The sequence below is a fragment of the Echinops telfairi genome, unplaced genomic scaffold (genome assembly GCF_000313985.2).
Source record: "Echinops telfairi isolate 266 unplaced genomic scaffold, ASM31398v2 ScPeMD7_5;HRSCAF=22, whole genome shotgun sequence".
Classification (NCBI taxonomy): Eukaryota; Metazoa; Chordata; class Mammalia; order Afrosoricida; family Tenrecidae; genus Echinops; species Echinops telfairi.
The window spans coordinates 31,692,548-31,710,165 of record NW_022103901.1 but is presented as its reverse complement, the minus strand read 5'-3'; the positions used below and the strand labels follow the sequence as shown (position 1 = coordinate 31,710,165).

Here is a 17,618-nt window from a genome sequence, read left to right as displayed (position 1 = left end):
TCTTCTCCCTGGAGCCACGCTTCAGGGGCGGCCACTTCCGAGTGCTGCGAGCCCCTTCCTCCTGGGATGTCCCCTCGGGGTGTGGCTCTTCAGGCTCCTTCTTGGGCTGAGGTGACTCCTGAGCCGCTCCCAAAGGCACCGTCTCCTCTGACTCGGAAAGCATCTCTCCACAAGGATGATGGGGACCTGGAACCTAGGAGAGGCAGCCCTGTCGGCACCGGTGGGGGTGGGGTGGGGTGCCGGCAGACACAACAACCAAAGGTGTCAGGATAACGCACACCGGAGCCCAGGGCAGCTCTGGCCCCACTCTGGGCCTCTGCTCCCTAAGCGCTCTTGAGAATCTGACTCTCCCAGCAAGGACAGGAAAGCCCAGAAGAGGACACAGTTGTGTCCAGCCTGCCCACAGCACAGGTGCCGGGGCCCAGAGGGGGTGTTCCCCACAGAAAAGAGACTGTTGGGGGGAGGGTAGCGCGCTGGGCGCTTCTCCCCTCCCCCTACAAAAAAAAAAAAAGAAGAGAGACTGTTGTCCTCCAGTTGGTTCCAGCTCAGGGAAACCCTATGGGTCAGCAACAGCTGCTCTGTGGGGCTGTCTGGCCTGTCACCTTGCCTGAAGCAGAGTGCCAGGCCTTGCGTCTGTGGGGCCGCTGTTGGGTGAGAATCACCACCCTCTGCTTGGCAGTCGAGGTCAAGCCAGCTGTGTCCCAGGGAGTCCTCATGTCCCAGTGCCATGCTGTCTCCCGGGGGACCATGGATTCAGGAAGACAGGTGCAGAGGGACTAGACGCCGCCTAAGGGCACATGGCTTTCTGGACAAAGACATCCATTCAAGGGGACCTGACCCCCAGTTGGTTGCACTGTTGCCCAGGCTACCGTTTCTGGAAGGTGGGGGGTAGTAGGAATGGTATCACTCAGCCTCAAGCCTTTGGGGCCTGGGTCTGTTTGGAAGGCGCACTGGGAGCTCTCTGTGGAGAAGGAAAAGGCTTGAGGGTGACACTAACTGCTCTGGCCTCTCCTTGGACCCTGATTGGTTAGATGGAAAATTCCTCTCGGGCCAGGTCATGCCCACCTCAGCACCACGGGCTTCCCAGGGTCCTCTCTAAGCCTGCTTACTGTCAACCCCTCTTCTTCACATCTTGCCAGGAGCATGAGGAAAAGATTCCAAAGTTGGGGTGGGGGGCAGAAGCCAGACCTCCAACCCCAACTGTCAGCCCTAAGCAGCTCTCATCTGAGCCAGGGGTGCCCCTCAGGGCCTCTTCCCGGAGTGCTTGTCAAAGGGGTTGTGAGGAGTCCCAGCTGACCTCTGCCTTCCCAAGGGGAGAGAATCACTGGCAACGCAATCAGCTGCTCCAGGCCGATCTCTATGCCCCCACCCTTCCTTACTAATTCTGCCACCCCCGTCTTCTCATAGCACTCTCCCTCTCTGCCAGGCCGCAGAGAACTCACAGACCACACTCTCGAGGGCAGGGCTTATCCAGGGAGTCCACAGGTTACATCTCAGGATCAGAAATGCTCAGGATACAGTTCTCTGGTCAGGACAGTCTCTTCTCAGACATGTCCAAGGGCAGGCTTCTTCCTCTCTGGTCTTCAGCCTCTTGACCTTTGCCCTGCTTGGGCAATGTTACAACTTTCTTTCAGTGCTGCTGCTAATGCCTGTAAGGCATTCCACTCCACCATAAGGTGCTCAGTTTCAGCGCCCCAACTAAGTGGCTGGAGGCGCCCACGCCTGCCTGAAGGCATTTCTGCTGCCTTCTGCTCTTGGGTCTGCAGCTGCCACTCCTCTGTGGGCACAGCCGTCTTCTGGATCAGGACACGCCACCACGTAGGAATCTTGGGTCCTGAGGATGTGCTCCAGTCTTGGCTCTTTTCTCTGGCTGGTGGTGCAATCCTCTCTCCTGTTTCTGAGAGGGTTCTTTGTATACCAGTAGGATGGCAAAACCATCGACCAATCCCCATGCTCCTTAGAGCCCCAAGTTTTCACACTCACAACTAACACTGGTAAACGATCACTCACACTTGAACCATATCCCCTATGAGCATCATCCTGCCCGTTATCTTACGCAGACCCATCAGGAAAAAATGTCTTATACCGACTATGGCTAGAAGCGCCACCTCAAGTAATTCACTGCACCACAGTGGTCTTGTGGACACGGACTTGTCATTTCAACGCTGTTTAAATGGGTCCCTCATGACTGTCGCAGCAGCCAGTCCCAGTCCTTAAGGGCTCAGAAGCCCCCAACCACCACCCACCCAGAAACAGACTTCTTTTCTTAGCACTTTTTGCCTACGTCTCTTCAGTGCACCTTCTTTTTAACAGAAGGATGACTTGTGCCCTCAATAGCTGGGAGGAACCATTCCCTAGAGCCGGGGGTGGGGGTGGGTGGGGCACATTGCCACCCACAGCCTGGGCGCTACCTGCTGCTCAGCATGACGCTAAGATCGACCGACGGGGCTACCACCCTTCTCCTAGGACTCTGTCTGTCAGCCCTTGACACACCAAAGCCCCCTTAGTCTCAGCTTGAATGTGACTGTCCTTCTAACCCAGACCAGCAGCCCGCCCCTCAGCCTCAGCTCTGAAACCCCTGTCCTGTCCTGGTCTTTTCCCAGGCCTGATGGACAGCCAAACCTAAGCTAACTCATTTGTCGGCCCTTTCTGACCTTCTGAAATGGGAATATTGGGAGCCCAAGATTCAGTTGTGGTGATCACATAGGAAATAAGCCTCCAGGGAACTCCCTCTAGCCTCAATTGAGGGATAAGAGGAAAGTGGGTACTAAACAGAGTGCACTGGAGAGATGAGTGTAGAAGATCAGAGGCAGAAATCTGACTGCAACAATTAAAACTTTGTCAATTGACTCCCCGCCCCACTCCCACCTCGCCCCACCACGCACGCTGGACCTGATCTGGTTTTCAACATTTTCTGTATTTTTTATTTGTTTGTTCATATTAGGGTGTACCTCAGAGGTGTTGTATTATTGAAGGTCACCCTCTTGAAGTTGCATTATATGTTGTTCTGTGTTTCGGTCTATGAAACCCAGGATTGATAAACCTACAGGGACAGAAAGTAGAGTAAGGTTTGGGTTTGTTTGTTTGTTTGTTTGTTTGTTTTGGGGGGGTAGGTATAGTGATGGGGAGGGACATAAAAGGGAGACATGTCAATGAGTCCAGGAAGAAAAAGAATGTCTGGAAACTGCAGTAGCAATTATACAATTCTCCTTGGCATGACTGAACTATGGAATGATACATGTATTAACTCCCAATTAATTTTTTTAAAAAGAAGAGAAAAAAACAAATGCATTACAATAAAAAATCAAATGAGAACATAAACAGTCTTTGTTCATCACCCTTAATGTAAATGGTCATGTACCTTGGGGACAGAAATCTCACTGGTGTTCGGCTCTAAAAACTCATCAAGCTGGACTTAGGATATGTGTGTTTCCTGAACGGAGAGGAAAACCTGTGCTAGCCAGAAATTGGTCAGAGACAGAAAGCTCAAATATATTCTACTACAGCGATCACTCAGGAAGAGGCAAGACTGCACTGACAAAGAGGAGCCTGGGAAATCCAGTGAAAACAAGGCAGTCCCATGGAGTCCCTACTCCCTCACTTTAACTATATGTTACCTGTCAATAAATGATTGTGATGGACCTGTTTCACTACTGACGGTGGCCCCATATGCTGCTGGAGTTGGGGTACTATATTTTCTTCCTGAAATCTGAGAATGTTCAAGTTCCACACATAATTTTCTGAGATAGTCTCATCCATCACAGACATAAATCTAAGCCATTTAGCCAAAAGGTGCTCTGAAGGTAGGGATCCCTGGGTGGCATAGTGGGTGGACTGCTAACTGCAAGGTCAGCAGTTTGAAACTACCACGAGAAGACAAGGCTTTCAACTCCCACCAAAAGTGACAGTCCCAGAAACCACAGGGCAGTTCTACCCTGTCCTACGGGGTCCTTATGCATTGGAGTCAGCTCGATGGTAGTGAGTTTGTCATTTGTTTTCAGTTCAGAATGTCTGACATGCACTTGTTCCTTAAATTGCTACTCTTCCCAATCATCCTCAATGGTCTGTACAGTGGATTTTCCTTAAAAGATCTGTTTTTGGAGGAGAGATGGAAAAGGGGAAGGATACCTGGGACAATATACACATACATGTTGCTGCTGTTGCTGTCACAGAGGGATGTCCCCCCCAAATATGTGTCAATCTAGATTATCAGTTATATCATGTTGGGATCATCCCTCATGATGTGATCGGATGTGAACAGCTAATCCGATGTAAGGGGATAAAAATGGGATGAAACAGTTACTGTATTCACAACTCTTGATGGGCCTGAAGGGGGGGGGTTTCCTGGGGTGTGGCCTTTATTAGTTTTTACCTAAAACTGGAGAGGTGCCAACAGGGACCTCATTACTATAAGAGAGTGGAGCCTGTCCTTTGGATCAGTGGGTCCCCGTGCTGAGAACCTTCTAGACCAGGGGATGACTGAGGTAAGTAAAGACACAGAGAGGTTTCCCAGAAACAGTGGTAGAAAGGGGACAAGAACCTTCACCAGAGCAAATGGAGACAAAGCCCTTTCTCCTGGAGCCCTGCATTTGAAAAATGGAGCTTCCTAAAATGTTAGAAAACACCTGTTTGTTGAAGCTGGTCCCTTGTGGGGTTTCTTTCCGGGTAACACGGATTACGGAGACAGCCACCGTTCAGACAATGCAAACCAGTAGCTCCACGCGAGGGGCACCTGTTCCACTGGGTTTCGTGCCTGTCACAAATGCCAGGGCTACTTCTGGAGGCGCCCCTCGGTAGGCTGGAAGCCCAAACATGTAAGGCTGGAGAGCCTTCACCAGTTTCCCCAACCAGGATCAGAAGGAAAGCCTCCCACTTCGCGGCTGCGGGACCGGCCCCGCTCCCCGGTCTGTTCACAGTGAGACATCTGAACCGCCTCCCTAGCACCCTTCCTACATGGTTGGGGCCAGGAGGCTCCCAAGAAGCAGAGAGCGCCAGTTCCCTAGGGATGCATTTCGCTGGTCCACAGACCTTCCCTAGGGCATGCTGAGCACCCGTGAGTTTTGATCTCCGACGCCCCCAATGCAGTCCTCCTCCTCCCGAGAAACTGGGGACTCACCAGGGTCACTTAGCGGAGGCGGCAGCGGGGAACGTTAGCTCGGGCGGAGCCCCGCGCCCGCCCAGCAGCGAGTCGAGGGGCGACGGGGGCGCTTGGGGTGTCTCCCCAGCAGCCGAGCGAGCAGGGGCGCCCCGAACTCCTCCTGGCACTTCCCAACGGTGTGCGCGCCTCTGGCCCCCACCTCAGGGTGCCCGCCCGAGCCGGAGCCCCGCACGCGCCCCCGGGGTCCTCGGGACTGGACCCTCCGCTCGCAAAGCGCCCCCAGTTCCGTCGCCGGAAACGCTCGCGGGCATCCCGGGAGGCGGCGGGGCGCATGCGCACACCAAGCATTCACGACCGCACGCGCCGGGAGGCCGTTTGCTGTCGAGCCCGCCTTCTCCTCGAGAAACAGCCAATGGGCGGCGAGGATTCCCAAGGTGAGCCAATCAGGAGGCAGAGACTGGTATTGCGTCACACGCATGCACCCATCCCGGAGCGCTAACTTTGGGGTTTGGAGACCTTGCGTCTCCTCTTTCCTTTGCGGGGCTCGCAGAGGAAGTCAAAGCCTCGCACGGTGGGCAGACACTGCTGCTCCAGCCACAAGGAGTGGCTGCTTCGCCGGAAGGGACGCGCTAGGTGGCCCTTCCTTCCGCCACGTTCCGGGTCTGCTCCTAGGAGCGGGTCAAGGGCCGAGAAGGCCCTCGAGCTTGGTCCCGGGACGCCTGTTTCCACCTTCTTGGGTTCCGTCTCGCCCTAAGTCTTTAGCGGCAAGTGGGCAGTTGGCACCCACCCAACGGGGGACAAAAGATATGGCGATCTGTGTCTGTAATGATTACAGCTGGGAAGCCTAAGGGGCCGTCATGTTGGGTTGTCGGAGGTGGACTGGACAGCTCAACAACGGAGATGTTATCCAAGGGGGGCAGAGCCACCTGCTGCTAGCCGCCATCTCCGGCCAGTGAGACTGCTGACCCGGAAGGACCCCCATGGTCCACCAGCAGCAGACAGGAGAGCGGAGCAGTCCCAGGTCTAAACCGGGAGGGAGCGTTTAGCCATATCCGCTAAACGCCCGTTCTCTTTTCAACTCCTACCTTCTCCACACCTACCTTCTGAGACTAGAGGCTCCGTATCTTACCCGTTCTGAAAGTGCTCTCTTGTTTTTGCATCTTGGATTATGTAAGAATTGCATGCATCGTGTGGAAAGGGAAGAATGCATCGATATGATAAAAATCTTGAAATCTACGAGGCCAGCTCCCTCAGTATTCTGAAATGCAATTCCTCAAAAAGAAGTTACCAAATTTTGTGTAAACAGGGCCCCCACCATGTCGTCACCTTGCCCTATTTTCTTCCTAATATGTATCACTTAACTGATAGTACCTGATAGAATATATGTGTGTACACACATATATTTGTGTAATAGTTGTCTCCTATTTGACTATAAACTATGTGGGCAGACACTTTGTACAGCCCAGTCCACAACCTCCCTAATGCCTCGACCCTTTAATACAGTTCCTCATATTGTGGTGACTTCCAACCATAAAATGATTTTCATTGCTACTTCATAACTGTAATTTTGCTACTGTTATGAATTGGGCGACCCCTGTGAAAGGGTCATTTGACCCCCAAAGGGGTCGAGACCCACAGGTTGAGAACTGCTGACCTAAGTAGTGCCTGGCACAAAGTTGGAACTTAGTAAGTACTTGAATGAATGAAAGCAAAAGATATTCTTAACCCAGAGAGAAGCACTGTTCATATTCTAGTCTTTGATCTTGTAGCTCTACATCTATGGAATATTTTTTTTCTTTTTGGATATATTTTTTCATAGAAAGCTGGAGTCCAGCTTTATATATCTTCAGACTCACTCATCTCTGAGAAATGTCTTTACCAAAAAAGAGAAATATCTCTACCTTTCAGCATTTATACATAAAATCAAGTTCCAAAGAGGAATAACTAGTTCACTTGAATTATGGTGTTGATGAAGAATAGTGATCGCCATAGACTTCGGGGAGAATGAACACTTCTATCTAGGAAAATATTGAATATACTATGGACAGCCAGATGCTCTTGGAAGTAAAGATGGGGAGACTTCATGCTCCATATGGTGGAGAGGAGGGACCCGTGCCTGGAGAAGGGGGCCATAATTGGTAACCCAGAGGATTGGTTACCAAGAGGAAGCTCCTCAAGGACATGGACTGACACGGCAGCTGCCCCAGTGGACTCACACAGCAATCATTGTGAGGATGGCACAGGATCGGGCAGCAGTTCTGTCCTACGTAGCCGTGATACAGATCTACTCAGTGGCAGAGTCTGGGACTTTCATAGCAATAACCCAAAGGCGCTTTGGTGGCACATTGGGTAGGTGCTCACCTGCTAACCTAAAGTGCTACTCTTTAAGCCAACTGCTCCCTGCGAGAAATATGTAGCAGTCTGCTTTGAAAAGATATACAGCCTTGGAAACCATATAGGGAAGCCCTATAAGAGCCGAGTTGGAATCAACTCCACCGTGAGTTTGCTTCGGTTTGCCAATAACTCAGCCTAATCTTCCAGTGTCACGATCATTAGTCATCTACATTTCTTTTTTTGTATAACATTCCTTATGCTTCCAGAGATTACACCTGGTAATTTGTGGGGAGGGGCATGATTCAAGCTACTCCGGGCCCATACAGGGTATTTCAGTCAATTTACAAAGTTCAGGTTGTAAACTCTGATGTTGAATAATTAAGACTGCAACCTTAAAGGCAAAATAATCTCTTTCGAACTGACAGTTATTTCCCATGTTCATCTATAAACCAGCTTTCATTTGGTACAGTCTATCTAAATGGGGTAAATTGCAGGTACGTGACGGAGCAGTCTCAAATTTAATCCTCAGTAATACAAATTGTTTCTATGATACACTGGCAAGGGGCTCACTCACATGACTGTTGTTTGTTGACCTCTCTACAGGACAACCTGAGTAACCCCATTTGCTGAATGATCTAAAGATTTGCCACTTTTGAATGGGCTTGTTCTTCCTTGGGGTCATATGACCCAGCTGATTTAATGGTCCTTGAATCTAACATAGACCCTGAGAATTTTGAATCAAAACCACACCATCCTCTACTGATTACTACTCTCCTTTTCAGAAATAATCTTTTGGCTCACTACTGAACCTTAGCAGCCCTGATGGTACAAGGGACCGGTGCTCTGCTGTATCTGAAAGATCGGTGGCCCTTAGCTGGTCCAGTGGAGAAAGATGCGGAAGTCTACTTCTGTGAAGACTAAGCTTAGCCTTGGAAACCCTATGGGACAGTTCTGCTCAGCTCTATAGGATCATTATGAATTCTAATTGACACAGTGGCAACTGATTTGTTTGACTGACTGAGCCTCAGCAAAGCCTGGATGCAGGACGATGGTCAACCAGGTTATCCTATGATCTGAACTTTCCACCAGAAATGTGTATCCTCTGACCCTATGACCCACAGACGCAGGTGGGGCCACAATGGCTTCTCTGGTGCGGAGGTCTCCAGGTCAACAGGCAAGCGGGTCTTGGGACTAGAGCCACGCATCAGGGATGAGCAGCAGCTGCTCCCGGGGAAGGAAGGTAGAGTTCGGAAACCGGAAGATGCAGAGGTGGAAACCCGGAGGGAAGACTCGGGAAACAGGCAGGGTTGGGTGGGCAAATGACAAGAGGAGACGTGAGGAGGCAGAGTGAGAAGTGGAGGAGAAAGCACACACCAGGCAGCAATGGACCAGCAGTGGGGACTGCCCCCTGGATGTGGTCAAGGCCATGGTGGACGCAGACGGAGAGCGCCCAAACAACTGGATCCCGGGAACCAGGCGGAAAGGTGGGCGAGGGGTGACATACATTGAAACCGGAGTTTCCAAGATGGCACATCCCTGCCCCACGCATCCCCAGGAGCCAAGGGAGATGCAACACTCCCAGGGTGAAGGGGACGGGAGCCACGACAGCCCTGCCGGAGTCCACAATTCCAGCCTCCCATGGGAAGCCTGTGCGCCCAGATAGCTCAGCCGCGGATGGACTTCACACCGCCAACATTCTGGGCTGGACTTTGTCAGACGGTCCCGGAAGTGTGGCCCAGGGGTTCCTGAGCGAAGACCTGTGGCCAGGCAGGTGTCCCCATGCTCCATGTCCCCGCAGGGCCCATGAGACGGAGCTGCGGGCCATCCCTTCAATTCCAAGGCCTTTAATTTGCAGCTGAGGAGCTGGTCCCTCTGGTGCCTCTCCTCCCAAGATGCCATGCCCCACCCCATGCCAGCCGCCTCCCACCTCCCTTCCCAGGCGCTCCTGGCTCCCGGACTGCTGCCCTTCTCCTTGGCTTCCTAACCCCCTCTCCGGCCCCCTAAGTGGGCGCGGGTGGGGGTGCCGCCAGGGCCCCCGCCGCCGCCGCCCCCAGCATCAGCATGGCCAGAGCCTTGGTCCCCGAGGTGTGGATCTTCTCGTGCCGGTGCAGGTTGGAGCGGCGGCTGAAGCTCTTGCCACACAGCGGGCAGGCGTAGGGCCTGACACCGCGGTGGGTGCGCTGGTGGGCAGTCAGGTGGGAGCTGTGGCTGAAGCTCTTGCCGCAGTCCAGGCAGTGGTAGGGTTTCTCGCCCGTGTGGGTGCGGTTGTGGGCGATGAGGTTAGAGCGCTGGCTGAAGCACTTGCCGCACTCGGGGCAGGGGTAGGGCTTGACGCCCGTGTGGGTGCGCTGGTGGGTGACCAGGGCCGAGCTCTGCGTGAAGCACTTGCTGCAGACCGGGCACTTGTGGGGCTTGGCGCCCGTGTGGGTGCCCTGGTGGGTGACCAGGTCCGAGCGGCGCGTGAAGCGCTTGGCGCAGCGGTCGCACACGTAGGGCTTCTCGCCGGTGTGGATGCGCTGGTGCTGGATGAGCGTCGAGTGGTGGCTGAAACTCTTCCAGCAGGCCGGGCACGTGTAGGGCTTCTCGCCCGTGTGGATGATCTGGTGCTGGATGAGGTGCGAGCTGCGGCCGAAGCGCTTGCCGCAGTCCGTGCAGGCGTAGGGCTTCTCGCCCGTGTGCGTGCGCCTGTGCGTCACCAGGTGCGAATGCCAGCTGAAGGCTTTGCCGCACTGCTCGCACCGGTAGGTCTTCTTGCTGCCATCGCCCTCCGCAGCCAGGCCCTCTGCGCTGCTCTGGGCGCCAGTGGCAGGCCCGCCCTCCTTCTGGCTGAGCCGCTCCCGGGAGCCGCCCGGCTGGGTCTCTGGAGCCCGGCAGGCCAGCGAGGCTGTCTGTGGCTGTCTCTGTTCCTGAGGCCCGGGTGGCCCCTCGGCCTCAGCCTGTCCTGAGCCCAGGCTGCCGCCTGCCACCTGCCCAGACTGCAGGGCATCCTCTGGGGCTCTGTGCGCCAGGGTTCTGAAGGGCTTCATGTCCCCAAGGGTGGCTGGGGCAGAGGCCTCTGTGCCCACCTCCACGACTTCTGGGAAAAGAGGGTGTCCCGTGAGGGGCCCAAGGGGAAGAGGGAAGCCAAGCTAAGTGTGGGGCTGGTTCTGGGAGATAAGAAAGGCCAAGAAAAAACAGGCCCCCTGGGAGGGAGAGCCACGCTCTACAAAGCAGGGCAACAGTGGCCAGTCCAGGGACAGCCTGTGGATGGTGGTGTCCTGGGAATGACAGTGCCCCCCCGCCCCCCCCCAATGCCCCCGGACTCCCCTGACCTCACCTGTACACTCAGGTGTCTTCTCCTCCTCATCTCCTCTCTGCAGTCCCTCGATGGAGGCCTCGCCCTTCCCCTGCCCTTGGGAGGCCCACAGAGGCCTGCTGATGGGAAAGCCTAGCGGGAGAGAGACTCAGGCTCAGCTACTGGACCGCCCAGCTCCAGACAAGCACCCCCCACAAGGGATGGGGCAAACAGGGGAGGACTTGGGTATGATTGGGAAGCTAGGGTAGAACAGTAGGCACAAAGAGGCACTTTGCAAAGAGTTTGTGCTTAAGGAGCACTGAGTTCTTGTCCAGGATGGTGGAGTGATTTAGGAAAGAATCGAAAGCCTCCCTGTCCAGAGCACAGAGTGAAGAACATCCAAGACGCAAGGAAGCAGCTAGTCCAGTGAACAAATGGGGCACGTGACTCCCAGTCTCCAGGACCCCCAGGCCGGAAGAACAAGAGGGTGCCAGGCGACCACTGCCCACCACTCAGAAAGGAACCCCAAAGGAGGTCCTGGGTAGAGTGGGGAAAAGATGTGGAAACTCAAAATCATAAAAAGCCGAAAAACAGGCTTCCTGGTCTGATAGAGACTGGTGGAACCCTCAAGTCTATGGCCCTTAGACACCAGTCAGGTCCAGAACTGATCTCACCCCATGGCTGGACTTTCAGCCAAAGGAGAGACAGCCTCACTAGGGAGGTACACAACCCCCAAAACAGCCAACCTCTGAGATCAAATGGGCAGCATTTGCCCAGGGATAAAGCTTAGAAGGCAGGAAGGGGCAGGAAAGGGCAAAGGGAACAGGGTGGAAATGGGGAGTGCTGTTGCACTGTGGGGACTGCAGACAACGTCACAAAATGGGCATGGAATGCTGAATAGAAAACCAATTGCTCTGAAACTTTCACCTAAATCACTACATATGTACCATTTTGAAGACAGCGTGATTGCAGACTTAAAGATTATAAACGATGTCCTGGAGTTACATATGTAGAAGCTGTTTAATGGGTGTGTGTTTTGTGGTGGATATTTGAACTATAAGGAAAACATTCCTTCAATCCCTTTTGGCAAGGAGTGTATTACTCTTCGGAAGCAATTTCTATGGTTAGCTCAATCAAGTAGCGGGAGGGTTAGGAGGTTAAGGTGTAGTGTGAGGCCCTCAGGAGTGCCAAGGCTCGGTGATCTTTCCAGGACTTGCCGAGGCTTGCTAGAATGTTAATGTGTTGGGAACACCGCTGAGGTCATGTAAGGGGTGAGTGGACAGCAGCTGTGAGTCTAGGACCTGTCAGAACTACAAGGATATGTAGGACCACAGCCCACCCAACTGAAGGGTACCAAGCCTACCAGATCCAGCCAGCCTTCCTGGGTATCGATAGATGGCTGGCTGGGTGGATGAATGGATGTGTAGGTGGATAGAAGAGTGGATGGATGTGTGGGTGGGTGATGGATAGAAAAGTGAGTGGATGAGTAGATTAGTGGATGGGTGGATGGATGGAAGAGTAAATATATGGGTGGATAGGTGGGTGGATAGATAGACGGATGGATAGATGGATGGATAGAAGAATGGACGGGTGGGTAGATGGGCAGATGAAAGCATTCATGCTCTGAATCCTCCATAAACCTGATGAAATCCTCCCTGGAAAGTAGAGTTTAGGAAAACAGAGGCCCTCTGGAAAGAGAACAGAAACACAGGTGTGGGGTCGTTAACCAGGGCCATTCTCATCCAAGCCAGGCAGCCCCCAAACCTCGGGCCCAGGCTTTCTGCTTAAACACCTCTGTAATGGGAGCTTCCAGGAGGATGGTGGGAATACAGGATGAAATCAGCACTGGGAACTGTCCTCCCCCACCCCCCTTCATTGGCATTGCCCAATGCTGTAGCCTCTGGCTACTGAAACCTCACCTAGAACTGATGACCATCGAATGCAATTAAACACCCAGTTGCTCTGGGTAAATTTCATGAGCACAACAGCCACATCTGGCCAATAGCTACCGTATTAGTGCAGCTGAACAACCTTTTCATCAATCCAGAAAGTCCTACAAGACAGCCTTCCAGATAAACAACGCTGAAGGGAAGCCGGATGTCCCTGAGGCTGCTCACCCAAGGTCAGCTCATTCCTCTTCTGCAGGACTTCCCTGTTGAAGCTCTGTTGCGCGTGGTCCATGTGGCCCCACTCCTCCCGGGAGAGGTACAAAGCCACATCCTCAAAGGTCACTGGCATCTGAAACAACAGATGCCATCACATCACTGTCCACAGCAGAGGGACCAAGGGAGGGACAAGAGGGCACCATGATGAATGGTGAGCGCCCAGATGCCCTGCAGGGGGTATGACGCAGTGTGCCAGCTCCTCGGGGCAGGTGGGTGGCTCGGGCCTTCACAAGGCAGCGAGCAGGGGCAGGGCACCCACCATACAGCAGGGAGGGGGACCCTCCTGAGCTCAGGGCAGAGGGACCACTCACCTGGGACCAGGCGGTGAGGAGCGCTGCAGCCATCTGGCGGTCTCGGGTTCTCCCCTCCCAGGAAATGGCTGGGGCCTTCAAGGAAGGGTGGGCTGGAGGAGAAGAGGGTCCTTAGGGGCCAGCTCCCATGCTGGGTCCTGCTACCCCCATGCAGCCCAGCCCTGGCCTCTGGGACCTCCAGGGCCCCTCCAACTCCACCTCCCCTGGGCCTCAGTTCAGGACATTGCACTCTGAGGCCGCAAGAGGAGACCGCTGCCAGGTAGGGGGAGGCAACCATGGTCCTGGCTTTGAGCCACTGCCTTTCTGCTTGCCCCCGCCTCCCCTCACCTCCGCCTGGCAGAAGAGCCTTCTCCTTGGGACCATGGCTCAGGGGGTCCCACCCCCGAGTGCGCAGAGTCTCTTCTGGCGACGACACCGGCCGAGGGTGTTGCCCTTCAGCTTCCATCTTGATAAGAGGTGACTCCCGGGCTGCTCCCAAAGGCACCGTCTTCTCTGACCCGGAAAGCTTCTCGCCACTAGGATGCTGGTGACCTGGCACCTAGGAGACAGCCCTGCCAGGTCAGCACCAGGCAGGAAGAGTCCTCCCCAGCTCTGCCCGGCAGCACTGCCCACAGCAGCAGAAACCGCAGGTGTCGGGACACATACCTGATCCAAGGGCAGCACCGGTGGCGCCGATGGTGCCTCGCTCAGTCCTTCGGGAGCAGGGCCTTAGTCAGTCCCCCTGGGACCCAGGGTCCTCCTTCCTGCTCCCCATTTTATCCTACCTTGGCATTTTTGTGCAGAGAAGAGTAACTCCCTCAAGAGCTAACTCATTTCCGGAGGCCTGGGGAGGCCCCTCAAGGAGCCCTGGTGGTGCGCTCGATGAAGTGCTTTGCCTCTCACCACAAGGCTGGTGAGCCTTCACGAGCCTGCTCTCGTGAAGCTCTGCCATCCGGGAAACCCTGGAGATGACCACTAGGGATTGGAGACGACCGGATGGCAGTGGGCTGGGTGGGGAGACCTCTGGCGAGGCCACATCATCCCACAGGATAGACACGGCCTGCTGGTCAGCCCAAGGCTGTGGCCACACGCCCCTCCCGCTCCAGCCCCCGGCCTGTGTTGGCTGATCGGGTGGGTGGGAGCCCTGGGTGCCACCAGGCCGCCTGCCTGAGATGCAGCTGCTCTGCCTCCTGCACAGGGCGGTGTGAGGACACCTGCTCATGAAAGTTCTGGAGACATGCAGAGCAGGGCTGGTCGCGACCACACCGAGGCAGTCGGTGAGTGCATGAGGCCGGTCAGTGGTGGAGAACGTGGTCTGTGAGGTCTGGGCGGGCAAGGCAGAGGGACATCCCTACACGGCCACTCGGGATGGGCAATTTACCGTGGGGCTAGGAACAGGGTACAACTCATGCTCCACTTCGGCTGCTGTCCACATCCACTGGCACCAGCCAGCAAGAGGACCTGGGTCTCTCTGGAGGAGGTCTGGCTGTGGTGGGGATTTTGTTTACCCAAACCAAAGCCAAAGCCATCGAGTCAATACCAACTCACAGAGACCCTGTGGGACAGGGTAAAATAGCTCCTGTCAGTTTCGAAGACTGTAACTCTTTATGGGAGTAGAAAGCCTCATCTTTCTCCCAGGGAGCAGCTGGTGGTTTTGAACTGCTGGCCTAGCGGCTAGTAGCCCAACAAGTCATCACTATGCCACCAGGACTCCTCCTGCTTTGTTCACAGGGATTGCTCTTTTACAGCCCCGGGCTGATGAACGGGTTCCAGAGGACATCCAGGTCCACTTTCTCCTTCCCACTTCACAAGGACCAGATGAGACAGACAGGCGGGCACAGCAGACACGTCCCCCCACTTCACAGATGACACCCCAGGTTCCAAGAGACCAGGGGACTTGCCTAGGGTCATGCACCTGACTCACCCTATTGGGACTCAAAGCTCAGCCCTTCTGCAGGCTGTAATTACATATACCCCAGAGGCTCCGGGGAGGTTGGGGGTTCAGACCCAGGGAGACGAGCAGGCATGGTCCCAGACAGAGATGAGTAGTGTGTGTTTTTCCTGGGTGCGTTGAGCACTGTTTGGGGAGCAAACTTCCCCAGTAGAACCTTACTGGGCTCCTTGCTACCTGAATTCAGCCAAGCTGTGTTCAGAAGTGGAATCCCAAGTGGGAGTTATTTCCCATCATGCCACCTTCTCGGTAACGCTCCCTCCCATTCCCACTGAAGCTCCCTGGTGATGGGGACTCCGCAGAGCTTCTGGGCTCCCCTGGAACTCCCCCGCTGCTCCTCTGGAGAAAGATGTGGCAGTCTGCCTCCAGAAAGGGTCACAGCCTGGGGACCCCTCAGAAGGTGACTGCACGCCAACTCCCTTCCTCCCTCCCCAGCCCCAGCCATACCTCTTGGGCTCCCTCTGGGTCCTGGGTAGCCAGGACTCTCCCTCTGCAGTCCACGGACATTTTCTATCTCAGAGCTAGAAAGCTCAGCTGAGTGGTCTCCCTCTTGTCCTTGCCAAGGCCCTGGAAGAGCAGCAAGACATCAGCAGAGGGGCCCTAAGAAACCCCCATGCTTCCCCCACTCCATGGGGTGTCCCGCCCCTGCTATCTGTGTGGTTCCGTTCCTTTTGTATTTGCACCCCATTGCGGGCAGGGGGCAGGACCATCCTTTCCAGTACTCAGCGCTTCAGAAGTTCTCCAAAGATTCGAAAGCTTTGTAGCTGCAGCTGGAGCCCCACCCACCTGTGCTGAACCTGCACCTCTGTCCCCAGAGCAGAGCGCTCCACTGACACCCCACCAAACAGGTGCTGGTCCCCCTGCCGTGCGCTCGAACTCGGCGTGACTCTCCGCCCACTTACGAGTCCAGCCATCATCCTACCTGCTCCCAGCTGTGTCTCCACCCCAGGGTCCCAGGTGGCCAACCTGCTTGAGGTCCCAGGGGACAGTGTCCGACGTCCTTGTCCTTCCCTGGCCTCGATCCAGGGCCCTTCTCTCTCTCTGACAGCCCGAAGCTGTCCAGCTTTGACCCCAGCCCTTGCTGCAGCCGCCCCTGGGGACCCAGGCGCTCCCCTTGCGGCCCTGCCCACCGAAGCGCAGGGGGCAGAGGGGGCACCTCAGGCGCTGCCCCACCACCTCCGGGAAGGGAAGGGGGGTCTCTGCAGCCTGCACCTGGCGGGTGCAGGGAGCCGGGTGGAGACTGGGATTAGGGACAACAGGAAGTCCCTCCCAGATCCCAGTCCCCACACAGCTGCAAATTACCAGGGTTCCCATCTTCAAGGTTCCGGCCCGCTGGGGTCTGAGCCCGGCTGCAGCGCTCTCGGCCCCCGGAGGTGACTCCCTGGTCGGCGTGGCCGATTCAGAAGGCCAGCTGTGCTTCCCAAACAGGGACGCCAACAAAGGCAAATGGGACGCCAACGTGCGGACGCCGCCCAAGCATCTGTTAGTTCCAAGAGAGCCTGGTCGGGGTAATGGTGGGAAAAGGTGACTAGCAGGGCCACCTCCTGCTCCGTTTTTTTTTTGTTGGCACCCCACTGCGTGCAGGGGACAGGACCCTCCTTTGCAGTACCCAGAGCTTCAGAAGTTCTTCCAAGATGCTAAAGTGATCACTCCTTATTCAGGATGCCCTAAGTCCGCCTTCAAGCCCATCCCCACCACCCACCCCCATCCCCCAGCCCCATGGTTCAACGTTCAGCCAAACAAGAGGCCTACAAAGGGAAAGTCACCCCTGCAGACAATGGGGTTGCTAAGTGCCTGCCGCCCGTGCACCCCAGGAGGAAGCACTGCCCAGCCACACCATCTTCACAGTGGTTCTTCGCTGGAGCCATCTCTGGGGGCCGTCCATCTTGTCCAGGGGCTCCATGTCGTCCGCTGCCCCCCTTTACCAAGCAGGAGGTCCTTCTCCAGGGATTGGTCTCTCCTGACGACAAGCACAAAGTCTGTGAGGTGAAGTGCTGCTGGCCTGGCCTCTAGGGGACACGCTGGCTGCACTGCTTTCTCCCAGGATGGATGTGTCTGTCCTTTGGGCCACAGTACTTTCAGGATTCTTTGGCAGCATCATAGTTCAAATGCATCGTGCTTCACTGGCCTTTCTTAGCCAACCTCCCACATTCACATGCACAGGAGATGAGTGAAGATCGTCCCGGGGCTTGGGTCAGTCCCCAAAGGAACATCCTTGTTTTTCAGCAGCAGGTTTACCCAGGGCGATGCTTCCTGCATGGATCTCCTGCCTGCTGCTCCCATGAGCATTGACTGTGGATCCAAGCAAGACAAATCAAGAGGTAGACAGGTCCTGTAAGGTGAACCATTACACCCGCGTCACACTCCTTGAAACAACCAGCCATTTGCCACTAAACGGGCAGCATTTGCCAAGGGAGGAAGCTCAGAGGCAGGCAGGGATGAGAAGGAAGGCCAGAGGGAATCGGGACCCAGGGAGAAGTGGGAAGAGTCTATCGTGGAGAATGCA

At 55.2% G+C, this 17,618-nt stretch overlaps 1 protein-coding gene across 1 annotated transcript in view; it reads right to left on the bottom strand.

Annotated features, from left to right (window-relative positions):
• Positions 1-16,276, bottom strand: part of LOC101639418 (zinc finger protein 205) — a 21,567-nt gene extending 5,291 nt beyond the window's left edge. The window contains exons 1-8 of the mRNA XM_045286036.1: positions 16,079-16,276; positions 15,560-15,679; positions 13,510-13,720; positions 13,183-13,274; positions 12,824-12,944; positions 10,749-10,859; positions 9,445-10,508; positions 5,615-5,848 (exon numbers count right to left, since the gene is read on the bottom strand). Of these exons, the coding sequence (XP_045141971.1) occupies positions 5,615-5,848; positions 9,445-10,508; positions 10,749-10,859; positions 12,824-12,944; positions 13,183-13,274; positions 13,510-13,720; positions 15,560-15,619 (1,893 nt within the window). The 5' untranslated portion in view covers positions 15,620-15,679; positions 16,079-16,276. The remainder of the gene's footprint in view (positions 1-5,614; positions 5,849-9,444; positions 10,509-10,748; positions 10,860-12,823; positions 12,945-13,182; positions 13,275-13,509; positions 13,721-15,559; positions 15,680-16,078) is intronic.
• Between the last annotated feature and the right edge of the window lie 1,342 nt (positions 16,277-17,618).